This window comes from Schistocerca nitens, chromosome 6, assembly GCF_023898315.1.
Source record: "Schistocerca nitens isolate TAMUIC-IGC-003100 chromosome 6, iqSchNite1.1, whole genome shotgun sequence".
Classification (NCBI taxonomy): Eukaryota; Metazoa; Arthropoda; class Insecta; order Orthoptera; family Acrididae; genus Schistocerca; species Schistocerca nitens.
The window spans coordinates 125,262,571-125,276,066 of record NC_064619.1 but is presented as its reverse complement, the minus strand read 5'-3'; the positions used below and the strand labels follow the sequence as shown (position 1 = coordinate 125,276,066).

Sequence of the window (13,496 nt, the reverse complement as noted above, 5' to 3'; positions counted from 1 at the left end):
AGATAAACAACCTAGCTTTCTCACATTTAAATAAATAACTCTTCTGTAGCTGCAAGTCCATGTATTTCAGTCTCTTAAGTGTTCTGGCATTCAAAACCAAGTGAAAGCCTCCTGCAGTGTCTAAATAGTCTTATCACTGGTAGTTAAAGGAACCTAAAGCTACATTCTGTAACATCATCGTCGGTCATCTTTTGAATTTATTTTCGAACTGCAGCCCAAAGGCGTGTTGGATGGAGATCAGGTATTAAGAAAAAAGGTTTGTCGTCCTTTACCTTAAACTTATGTAAGTAATCTTTAATTATACCTAGTTTATCTGAAACTACATTCTTACACTTTAATAAGATATTGCTTAGTGGAGCCTTTTGTTCTTCAGTCAAAATATTTGATTCTAGAGGTTTTGATTCCATATTTTTCAGTAATCCTTGTTCAGCCTGTTCTTGATGATCTGCATCATCATTACCACCAGATGCTACCAGATGAAGACACTTCACTACTTATTATGGATGTTTTAGAACCTGTGACTGTTAATTGAATGTAAATACATAAAACTGCAGCCAGTCACTTTTTTGAGTAGTTCCATGAACCAGTTTTCAAACTTTTTCAGGGTTTATCCTCAGATGGTTTCCTGGATGTTACATCATTATTTTAGCACAGTGCTGCGTGCTGGCTCTGTGACAAGAAGAGGGAACATGCTTTAATGTATTACTGTGACTATTGTTTATCTGTCGATATGAACACAAAATTTAGTCTTGTACTTACTGCAACAGTATGGGAAGCTTTTTTTGTTAGTGTCCATCTGTGTGCTTCCATTTCGATGGCCAGTTGATACATCACTTAACACACTTTTACACAATCTGTACTCATTTACACTATGACAGTGAAACTTTGCCAGCGTCCAGCATGTGCTATACAACTGTTGCTTGTTACAAAGATCTTGCCAAAAAGATATAGCATAGGCCTACTTTGCTCAGAGATGTAGTTTATTCTTGTTTACGTGTTTTAAAGTCGATATAAGGGCAAATATTTTAATCAGACTGTCGATTACATGAGAGCACAAAATATAATAAAATAAATAAATAAATGAATTACTACAAGAACAAACTTCACAAGTCATCTGATGTCTTATTTCTGGTTGCAGTTTTATGCATTTACATGCTTCACTCATTGTCATTCTTCCTTAACCTCCAGTAAATTATTTTGGAAAGGTATACTAGTTGTCCATTTACTTTTCATATAGCCCCTTTTCTATTAGAATCCAACAAAACTTTGTTATCCATCAACCATTTAAATTAGGAATTACAAACATTCTTTAGTAGGACGTATATGTATTAATTGTGAAAGACATTCATCTAAATTGATCTAAATTTGTAAATACTTTGACATGTCCTATATCCATGTAAAAAGAGATCCACGGATGAATAAAGCTACTGCTACTGCTGCTGCTGCTGCTGCTACTACTACTACTACTACTACTACTACACTAACTGAATCTTCCAATTCATGTTTTTTGGTTCCCTTTATTCCCTTTAATTCCATTGACATACATCCCTGTTAGTGGTTGTATAGTACATGAATACATTTTTTTCATACTCCTAATAGAAACTTCTGTGGTAATGAAGATATTTTGCTACCTGTATGTAAATGAATATCCCCCTTTATTCTAACAATTTTGCCAGCTGTAATAGGTCATATGTCTCAAGTATAGATGTATTTGTAGAAGCTCAGAAGTGATTGTAGTTTGAACTCGCCCAGATTTATGTCGCCTGTTAAAAGAAAAAATGTCACATGGAAGCGGGTACATGAATGCAGTAAGGACTTTGAAATCGTAGAAAATAGATTATGTAAAAACAAATCCTTGTATTATCCAAATATGTCTCTGCCACTTTGCCTAGCCTCACACAGCTCATAATATGAAAGTTGTAAATGGAGTAAATTCTGGACATGTGTATGCCTCTACTTGTTCTGTACGAGAACCTAAAGCTCTATTTGCACATTCTAAAGCTTGTCCCTGCTCCAGAAATTGTGTTGTCTTCTTATGATTGATCTGGAAAAAGTCTGCTGTTGATCTATGTGCATATTTATTGTGTATTTGTTGGATTAAATGGTTGATTCCTAATATGAAATTTGTTATTGACCCTGTTATTTTGTTTCTTAATTGTACAGTAATTATTTTCACTTTTGCATTAAAATTGTGGACGATACTGATTTCCATTCTTATTGTGTGGTAGATAGATTTTCCCTTGAGCATAGTCCCCTTGATCCCTTCTACAAAAGTTCATTAGCATTTGTACAGTTGTGATACCATATCTCATTTTGCGACTGTTGAGGTAAACTATGAACTAACCTTCACCAAATGAATTTTTCTGTGTGGCAGTCTAAGTACATTGACCTTGTCAAATTCCATTTTATACACTTCTTATAACTGCACCAACTGCCACTATAGTACTGTGGATGTAACAACTCAAGTTCTGATATTTCTTGTGTGCTTGATGACCAATATTTCATTTTAAATTTTCCCTCAAAACAAAAATTAATTAAGTAACTCTGTACTTACTTAAGTGATGATTAAAATGTTATGACTACCCCTTGAAAGTTTCAATATTTCTTGTCTAAATCTTTCTGCTGAAACAAAACATCTTGTTAAATTTTGTGATGATGTAACTATGTAAATCCCTTATAGCCACAATTTACTATATTAATTTTAATGTTGGATCCCCTTTCTGAAGTCTGTGTTTCTTTGTAGCTAAATTTAATTCTGTTTTCATCTTCGGAACCTTTTATTTACAATGTCTTGAATACTCCATAATATTCATTTTCTTCCCTGTATTCACCCTCATCTAGCACCAGATAGGACAGATCATCCACCTAGTTCTCAATCCCTTTTACGTGTTGTTTATTATAAATGAATTTCTGAAGGGACATGGTGTTCCTCATTAATCAGGACCTTGAAATCACTTACAGCTTTATAGTCAGTTAATACATAATCATCCCTACCTTCCCAACTTTTGGAATCTAAATACCATACGCAATACCTCCTCCTCAGATGTATGATATATCAGGTTGTGCTGTAATAGCATTTTGTTGGCAAATTCTGTAGTTCCATGTTCACTCACTCCATTTACAACTTCCATTTTATGAGCTGGCTGCAGCTAGGCAAAGTGTGAGGGATGTATTTGGATGATACAATAATTAGCTTTTACAAAAACTATGTTTTATGACTTCAAAGTCCAAATTTGGGTGAGTTCAAACTACAGTCACTTACTGAGCTGCAGATAGATGTATACTCTACAAACTACTGTATAGTGAATGATAAAGAGTTGTTGCCATTGTACCCATTATCAGGGCTTCTTCTCATTTCTTTCACTTATATAGCATGGGAAGAATAATTGCTTAAATGCCTTATCGTTGTGATTCCTATGGGACCAAAATGTAGAGGGTTGTAATATATTCTCTTTTTTTAACTTAAAGCTGTTTCTTGAAACTTTGTAAGTAGGCTTACAAAGAATAGTTAGCACCTATCTTCAAGTGTCTGTCAGTTCAGCTTTTCCAGCATCTCCATGACACTCTCTCCTGTGACTGTTAGTGCTGCCCTTCTTTGTATACATTGATAATGAGAAACACAACCTCTGCATTTCTCACATGACCTGAAATTCATGGATAGAGGCAGTCAGGTAGGTGCAGTAATATTTAACTTCCGAAAATCATTTGGCTCAGTACCACACCAACACTTATCAATGAAAGTATGATTGTCAAGGGCACCAAACAAAATTTGTGCTTGGGTTAAGGCTTTCTTGGCAGGTAGGACAAAGCATGTTATCCTGGAAGGAGAGTTACTGACAAATGTAGAAATAATGCCTCAAGAATGTGTGGTGAGAGCCTTACTATTCATGCTGTTTGTTAGTGACACACCAGGCAGCATTAATAGTAACTTCTGACACAGTTATCAATAATGAAGTACTGTCTGGAAAAAAAAAAAAAGCTGTACAAATATCTGGTCAGATCTTGATCAGATTTCAAAGTATTTTAAATATTGGCAGTAAACTTGGGTACTGCTCCTCTGAGGACAAAGAAGATGTGATTAGATAAATTGCAGCATGCCTAGAAGTATTTAAGTAGTCATTCTTCCCACACTCCATATACAATTGACGTGTAAAGAAACTCTTAACATGTTGCCCCATGCTAAGTATCCTCTGTTGTGCACTTCACAGTAGTTTGCAGAGTATGTATGTAGATGTAGATACTATGTTCTGAGTGCACAAAAAATTTTTTTCTTATCACTCATATACAGAGCTTACATTTGCCAGCATTCTGTCTCTTGATACCTTCCTCATTTTAGCAATAATGAAGGATCTATAGAAATAGTATTAAGTGGGTTAACCTTGGATAAAAGACATTAATTTAGTAAATTATGGTAGGAGTAAATATATCAACTCACTGTTTAGTTGGGAAAGTTCACAATCTGTATCTTTATTAGTTACCTTTGATCTTTGTCTGAAAGCTTAGCAACATTTTCAGTCTTGATTATGTGCCTGTCAACAACTCAACATGTGACTGTACTGTGAATTATTACCTTTTCTCCTTCCCTATGTATTTCATACATAACTTTCCATCACCATATTTAGACATTAATTTAGTGTGTTTCTGTTGTTCCAGTAATAGGCTCAGCTAAACTGAAACAGCATTTACATAAGCTGAAACAGCAGATGCTTCCAGTCCAAGGACAACACCGCAATCAGTTGAGTATTATGGATACGGAGTCATTAGAACTGCACATAAAGTTTATGCAAGAAATTGTCATGACCATGAGATATGCATCAGGAGGTCTAGACAGCCACTCAATCACAAAGGTTGAACAACAAGTGCTGTTTCTCATGAATATCATGGAAACCAGGGGCAGATATTTAAGCAATCAAGAGGTTAATGATATTAACTGTGAACTTAACAGGTTCAGTTCGTTCCTACACCTCTGTCGTTTAGAAAGCACAAAAATGTACAAAATGCACTGCAATAATGCTCATGTACAATATCAGTACGATATAGCTCGAAAAACCGTGTGTTCTATTAAAAAATTTACAACAGATCAAAGCACCATCTTCAGACAATCATTGGGAAATCTTAACAGGATTCTGAACAATGCTATTGTATTACCTACACAAGAAAGGCAACAGATCGTAAAAGCTTTGAATCTGAAGCAAGGTCACTGGTATAAATGTCCTAATGGCCACATCTATGTGATTACAGAGTGTGGAAGAGCAATGCAGGTATCTAGGTGTAATGAATGTGGAGAAAAAGTTGGTGGGAGACGACATACCCTGCTTTCATCTAACCAGGTTGCAACAGAGATGAATTGAAATTTTATGCTTTTTGTTACAGAGTTCTATAGGATACTTAGAAGTCCAAAGTTATACAGCAATGTGACTGTTCACACTGATACATGTTTAAAATGGTCACAAAACTGGAATTTCATCATTTATTGTATTTTATGAAGTTAGTGATTGCACACTGTTATCAACTGAAGGGTATATGTTTGTGATTAGTTATCATGTGGTTTTTTTTCTGATGTGGGTCCCACTGCTCAGTGAATTGCAGGAACCATTGATTTTTTTCCAGTAATTTATTTTTAATTTGGTCTGTTGGTGAGATACTATAGAAAAAAGTATTTGCAATGTAACAAAGTGAAAACAATGTGTGATGTTCATAAATGAGTGTGTATGAATCATAATATATACATAGTTATTATGAATGTCATGACTATAATAGTTTATGATATATGTTTATAATATATGACAACAGTGATGTTGTTAAGCAATTGTGCATATATGTAAAATCTTTGAGGCTCTCCTCCGTTTACAGGGTGTCATAATCAAATGAGAAAATTGAAATTTACAAAAATGCTTGAAATAAACTTAAGAAAATATATTTGACAGTGGAGTCACATTTCCTATAGTATGCAACTAACTTGGATGTTGCAGTGGAACTGTATGAATCATTAAAAAAATACATAGTTATTATGAATGTCATGACTATAATATTTTATGATATATGTTTATAATATATGACAACAGTGATGTTGTTAAGCAATTGTGCATATATGTAAAATCTTTGAGGCTCTCCTCCGTTTACAGGGTGTCATAATCAAATGAGAAAATTGAAATTTACAAAAATGCTTGAAATAAACTTAAGAAAATATATTTGACAGTGGAGTCACATTTCCTATAGTATGCAACTAACTTGGATGTTGCAGTGGAACTCACTTTGTCTTGAAGATGGCATCAGAAAGTAATAGTCCATTACAATGTACCCATTCTGCTAGTTTCTTTGACAAATTCTGGAGGTACATAGCATATGATGTTTTATCCTCAGTGCAGGCAGGGGTGGCCGAGCAGTACTAGACGCTACAGTGTGGAACCGCGCGACCACTACGGTCGCAGGTTTGAGTCCTGCATCGGACATGGGTGTGTGTGATGTCTAAGTTCTAGGGGCTGATGACCTCAGAAGTTAAGTCCCATAGTGCTCAGAACCATTTGAACCATTTTTCATCCTCAGTGGTATGTACAGGATGTTTGTGAAGCTGATAGCGATTTTCCGTTTCATGGAAACAGTAATTTTGTTTCCTGACATTTGTTATGATGGCAATATGCTATGCTGCCATCCATATTGTTTTAAGGAAACTAGCAGACCCTTATTTCTACCATATTTTAAATTTAGAGGTATGTAACTGTGACTTGTGCAGTTTTCTTTGTGTGCGGCTTCATACCCCAAGACATATTGGCAAATGGAACAGCAAGAATGTCTGTGATTGAAATTTACACTACGTCAGGTGTATGTGCCATTTGTGACAACTGTGGCTCCAATTTTGCACAGCTGAACCTGTTTTTCTCAGAATTTAGCAGTCAGACTATCACTGTTGTTACAAATCATTTTCACAGTTAATATACACCCAATATCACTGAATTATAATAAAATAATAGTCATGTCACTGGTGTCAGGTCACGTCTAAGCAACTGCTGCACTCCAGACACGTCAAAAATACATTCAATAATTTGTTCCTCTTTGTCAGTTTTGTCTGTCTCTTACTGAAATACAAGTAAAGCAATGTATAACACTCATATTTTCGGTGTAAAATATATGTAAATGTGGTGAAATAAAGTTTGTGAATACTTGTCATTCATTCACTAATTGCTATTGGCATAAAACTCTATACATGCAGATACTGTAATTGTGGATCCATGTGAATATCACAGCAAATGTATAAAGAATGTAATTTTCCACTTATGGTTTTCCCGTTAAACAGTAAACAGAGCATGTGAACCATACTAAAAAAGTTTGAATGTTGATAGCACATTAACAGGCTGATCAAACAGCTCACTAGGTTCTTAGGGCCCAAAAAAGATTTACTTGAAATGAATGTGGTTAAAATATATTGAAATAAAATGGAAAAGTCAATACGCAATGATCATGTGCATGCTCATCCCTATGTGACTGTTAAAACCATGTGCCATGTAAGGGTGATTTGACTACAGCTTGCTGTAATGACACCTACCATTCATTCCTTTACAAGATGGAGCTTCTCAGCAACAATGCTTCCATGTATAAGATAATAACAGCCAAGGCGATCAGCACTGAGAAAGCTGTTTGTCCAATGACAATTAGAACAGTTTGAAATATTCCTGGTAGATGGCTTCTCTACAGAGCTCACAGTTCAGAGAAGGTAGTAAGTCCACTTTGCACCAACCAAGTTCCCACATTTGTTGCTTGGAAGTGATAGTGAACTACACCTACACAAAACGGAAAAGGCTCTAAACTGTTGACAACATCGAATCATGTATGCCCTCCAGCACACCACTCACATGTACCAACATGCAACAAGCTATTTTCATCCCTTCATTAATACATTCCAATGCATTTTATTGTCAGCAACTTTCAAATTATAGTTTGTGCTTTCACCATGGTGATGCAGGACAAAATTTCATGTGCTTGTGGCTTGAGGGCATTGGCGGATGTGGTGGAAATGGTGTCATTTCTTTTGTCTCTAAGTTCTTTCCTCCTGTATCACTGCAAATCAGAATTTACGGATATGGTATGGTAAAGTTGCAGGTCAGAATAATAATCAGGTAATGTTAATGTTTATGCCATTGCAAAAAAACTATTCCAATTCTGTGGAATTAAAATTCCTGGTTTCTGGACATTCTTAGATGCCCTGTGACAGGGAATTTGGTATAACTGAAAAGAGAAAAACACCAGTGTAACACTATGGGTCCAGAAGAAGTAGATGAAATGATTCAAAGTGCCAAAGCCTTTAAGCCCTATGAAATATTTAAAATTAAACCTGAAGACTTTATTGACTTTGCTGCTGAAGCTGATAAATGTTTAGTACGAATCTCCCTTCAAATAAGAACTCTCAACTGGATACGAACTTCAAGATATTATTTCCCAGTTATTTAAAACAAGGCAGTCCTGCAGTCAGCTTGAAATGTGGAAGGAATGTAACATATTCAAAAGGCATCAAGTCATTATCAGCGCCATCACCAGGCTTCAGAGTTTGCAGTCCCAGGGAGAAGAGTTGTTCTCAATGAAGCAAAAAAGAAAGACACTGTCAATGATGCACTTTCTCAACAAAAAGTATCGTGCACTTTCAGGGAAATTTGTGCCTAGCAAAAGACTTTCGCAAAGGAGTGCTGATGGTGTGAACTTTATATTCCGATAATGTAGGAACTATGAATTTATCAGCCACACTGTGACTAATTGTTGAAATTGATTTTACAGTATGTTGAGTGAATGGATTTCTTCAATTTGGAAGTATCAGAGTAATCACAAATAGCTTTTTCCCTTCTGCAGAAAAAAATTAATTTTTGTTACGTACTACCTGTCCCTATTTCAACACCTCAATTATAGTACACTTTCTCAGCGAAAAATATTTTGTCATAGCTGTGTTGGGGAAAGAATCAGAGCTCCATGCACGAACAGAAAGCTTTGAAGAACAAACTGTAAGTACTGAAAGGTGTCCAAAGCTGAAGATTAGTTCAGCTGAAATTTGTACGAAGTATGTGACATTGTTCAGAAAGAATTGATAAAATAAAGTTGGTGATGGGGTGATTTTGCTGTTACAAGTAGCATATTGTGTAGGTAAACGAGTTGGTATGGGTCAGGCCTGGATCTGGGGTGGGGGACAGGGGTACCTGCCCCGGACGGCCATTTCAGGGGGCGCCAAATTCGTATTCTTGAAGAAGAAAAAAATTGTTTCACAAAGCGCCTAGCATCCAGCGCACATTGGTCTATTGATTATTCATATGATTTTGAAAGCATCCCTGTTGGTTTTTGAGCAATCTAGTTGATTTCTGAATGAATCATATATTGATTTTGGGATGGGTGCATAGTGCACGTGATGTGTCTGGCAGGGGAATACCCGTCGCTTCAAGAAATAAAAAACTTTCCTGTAGACAAGAGGGGGCGGGGCTACACAAGATGAGCCGAAAGAGCGAACACCAATCGCTGTCCGTTTATGTGGTCGATTGGATGCGCGCATGATTAGCGTTGTTACAATTATTAGCGAAATCCATAGATTCAGATTAGCAGAGTGGAAATAAACGACTAACAGGAAGATTACACATTATCTTCTCGGTGTGTCCAAGAAAATGAAATTTTCACAGAAAATTTTTGCCATTTCGCTACACTACTAAGTCTACAGTCTCCGGTTAGCAGCCGCGTAATTTATATTCTCCGAGTAGCACGAAAATGCGTTGTACGAACTCGCAATAATTCGTAGCCAGAGAATAAAGGTGGATTCATACTTGGCAGAACGACTCTGTCACATCCATCACGTCAAAAGATTCTCCTCTGCAGCTCAAATGGTGGCATTCACACACGCCATCCTGGAGCTTCATCGGCATGTCATACTTCTCGAGAAGAATGTTTCGACGGACCATAGTGTAGCCTACTTGGCGAGCAACTGATACATTAAGTACACAGTGTGAACGAATACGGAAATATTCCCCACTGACAGCTATTGCGGAAAGATCTTAATATGTGCTGGAAGAGACTACTATGTCAGTACACTAAAACGGCGCATTCTAGACATACCGTAGGCAAACCATCAGCTTTTTTCAAGATGATGTTGGACGCCAAAATCTTGAATTTCTCTAGGTAATTTTTATTTGTATCTTGCTTAACAGGTAAAAAAAGCTCCTTATAAAGAGTGTTCTCCTTCACTGTCTCGATTTTTTAATATTTTTCTGACCCAGACTCTTAGGTGCCTGTTCCTCATCATCAAGTGTAACAGCAATATAGTATAATATGTTAGACTGTGTTTAAACTAATTTTGTGACGATTTATTGTGCAGAAATGGTACAAAGCTGTATCACTTTTCAACATAATCTCCCCCACGCTCAATACAAGTCCTCCAGTGCTTACAAAGTACATAAATTCCTTTAGAAAAAAATTCTTTTGGTAGGCCGCGCAACCGCTCATGCACCGCATAGCGTACCTCTTCATCAGAACGGAACTTGCTTTCCTCCCATTGCGTCTTTGAGTGGTCCAAACATATGGAAATCAGTTGGGGAAAGGTCTGGTTGATGAGGAAGACACCCAAAATGCAGGTCTGTGATTATTACAACTGTCGTACGGGCAGTGTGGGGTCTTGCATTGTCATGTTGCAAAAGGACAGCAATCCACGTCGCTTTGATTTGATTTCAGGCTGCAGATGATTTTTTTTTTTAGGTGATCTCTGCAGACACTTTGTGAAACTGGAGCACATCACATCATGCACATTGTGGTGTGCTGACCCATGACTAATCTGTAAACATGCTGCAATGTCATTCAGTGTTACTCGGCGGTTTTCCTTCACTATGGCTTCAACTGCTGCAATGTTCTGTGGAGTCACAGCTCGTTGTGCCTGACCTGGACAAGGAGCATCTTTTGTGCCTGACCTGGACAAGGAGCATCTTGTACTGAAGTCACACAATTTGCGAATTTCCTACTACATTCGTAGACTTGATGCTGTGACAAACATGCATCACCGTACTGAACCTTCATTCGTCAATGAATTTCAATAGGTTTCACACCTTCACTACGCAAAAACCGAATAGCAGAACGCTGTTCTTCCCTGGTGCAAGTCGCAAGTGGGGTAGCCAACTTTATACTGATACTGCGATGGTATGTGTGCATCTGCACTATGCTGCCACCTACAGGCCATTCTGCTTGCTGTTTGTAGCACGCTTACCAACTTACAGGATAACAGTGTAAAATTTGTTATTACAAATTTAAGGTTTTCATTTGACTCGTATGTATGAGCTGTAAAGTCACGACATTCTTTCGACATTGATGTGCCATGTAGTGTGAATGCTCCAGAATTCCTCTGACCGTCGACGTTAAAAAACATGATGTTGACCTTCCGGCAAGTGTGAATTCACCTTAAATGGCGGGATAACTAAACGGTGATTCTGGCAGGATTAGTGAAGTTAACAGTATAATTTCTTTCTTTCGCTTACGCCATAAGCCCGCAGGGTCGGCGTGGTTACAACGGATTTGGCAAAAGTTGGTGTTAGGGATGGCCGGGTGCCCGCCCTGCCGCCACCCCGTACACCCCAGGATGGAGTCAGTGTACCCCAAACATCTGCGTCTAGTGTAAATTGTGAAATAGTGCGGACATGTTTCAAATGTCTGCGACGCGTGTAACTGAGGCAGAATGTGGGGACCGGCCCAGTATTCACCAAGCGGGATGTGGAAAACCGCCTAAAAACCACATCCAGGCTGGCCGGCATACCGGACCTCGTCGTTAATTCGAACCGAGGCCGGCGCGCCTACCCGAGTCCAGGAAGCAGCGCGTTAGCACGCTTGGCAACCCTGGCGGGTAGTGAAGTTAACAGGAGAATAAGTTTTGATAATAGCATGAATAGTTACAGAAATAGTGATGACAAAATTGTTTGTTAGAACGAGGAATGAGAAAAAACCGAGACATAACACAAATTATATGGAAGAATATGACGATTCCAAATTTATATAAAAATTTCGTACAGCAGCAGCAACTACTACTACTACTACTATTGCTAATACTACTTTTGGGTCTCATGCTTGAGAAACTGGAGCATATGAGCGCAATGTAAAACTATTGCCTAACATAAAACTCTTTGCTTTTAAAAGGTCTAATAGGCAGTTAATATTGATACTTCGTGAATTATATTCTATCGTGTTATTTATGTAAATGAGGTAGATAAAAATGACAATTTGTGCCAGAACAATCTCGCTTATTTGGCATGTGTTACAATTGCTCCAGTATTAAGCCCGGTCCTCACGCAACGATCTGTCTGCGCAGACATCGGCGCAGATGTCTGTACATGCGAAAGATCGGTGCAAATGTGGTGTGTTCACACGACACAAACCCCAATCTACTACTCGCCCGCCATCTGCGTCAAAAATTTAATTCAGTTATTTTGAAATATAGAAATGGAGGAAGTTCTGTTGTGGTCTGTGTTCGCAACTTGTATTGCAAAAAACATTCAGACCAACCGCAGGAAACAGAGAAAGCGGTCAAAATGGTGTAGACAGTGGCTGCTAAAGCGAAAGCAGTTTTCTCACGTAAATTTACTGCGAGAATTGCAGGGCGAACCTAACGACTGGCGAAATTATTTGCGGATGGATGTCGAAACTTATAATTATCTCTTAAAGCTTGTAACCCCTCATATTATGAGAAAAAGTACTGGTATAGAGAAGGGCAATTTCTCCTCATGAACGGCTGGCGGTAACATTAAGATTCCTAGAAACAGGAAGGAGCTACAACGATTTGGAATTTTCAACTGCAATATCGAAACAAGAGTTGAGTGAAATAATACCCGCAATTTTTCAATTAGAGCATTGTATGCTGCTGTCTTTTTGTCTCGGTCACTATATTCTTTACTTTAATCTTCTACAAACATGGGTGGTTTCTATATATTTCAATGAATTCACTTACAGACTCTCGAGAACACTGACGACTATCAGCCATTTTAATGCCCTGTGCGCACAAATACAAACATTAGACTGAGCAAACAGCTGTTTCGCGCCAGTTTTGTGGCGATCTCCTGTCCACACGATCCAATTTGTCTGCGCAGATGTGGTTTGAACCCACAAATTTGAGAGGTTTCGCTCAAACCTCCAACTCCAGCTTTCAGGTTTGCACACACCTCAGGGTGGTGCAAATCTTCTGTCCACACGCAACGATCTGTCTGCGCAGATGTGATGTGCGCAGATATTTGCGCAGACATATCGTTGCGTGTGGACGGGCCTTTAGAACGGCCTTTGTCGTTGTACCTAGCCGACAGTAACAAAATTGTCGTAATCAAATCGAGACACACACCACTGTTCAGTACAATTCGTAATAACAGTTCCTTTCAGTATAAGACAACGACGTTTTGATTTTTTGTGTAGCAAAACGTTTGACGAACTTTGATGAGGTAACAGTTTCTTTCGCAGAAGAACAGCACGCCGTGTAAAGTTGCAGCAAGAGAGATTAGCTAGAAGAA

The 13,496-nt window shown here is 37.9% G+C and overlaps 1 protein-coding gene across 1 annotated transcript in view; it reads left to right on the top strand.

Annotated features, from left to right (window-relative positions):
- Positions 1 to 7,167, top strand: part of LOC126263751 (NFX1-type zinc finger-containing protein 1-like) — a 272,319-nt gene extending 265,152 nt beyond the window's left edge. The window contains exon 15 of the mRNA XM_049960939.1: positions 4,654 to 7,167. Coding sequence (XP_049816896.1) covers positions 4,654 to 5,351 — 698 coding nt within the window. The 3' untranslated portion in view covers positions 5,352 to 7,167. The remainder of the gene's footprint in view (positions 1 to 4,653) is intronic.
- Positions 7,168 to 13,496: the final 6,329 nt, after the last annotated feature.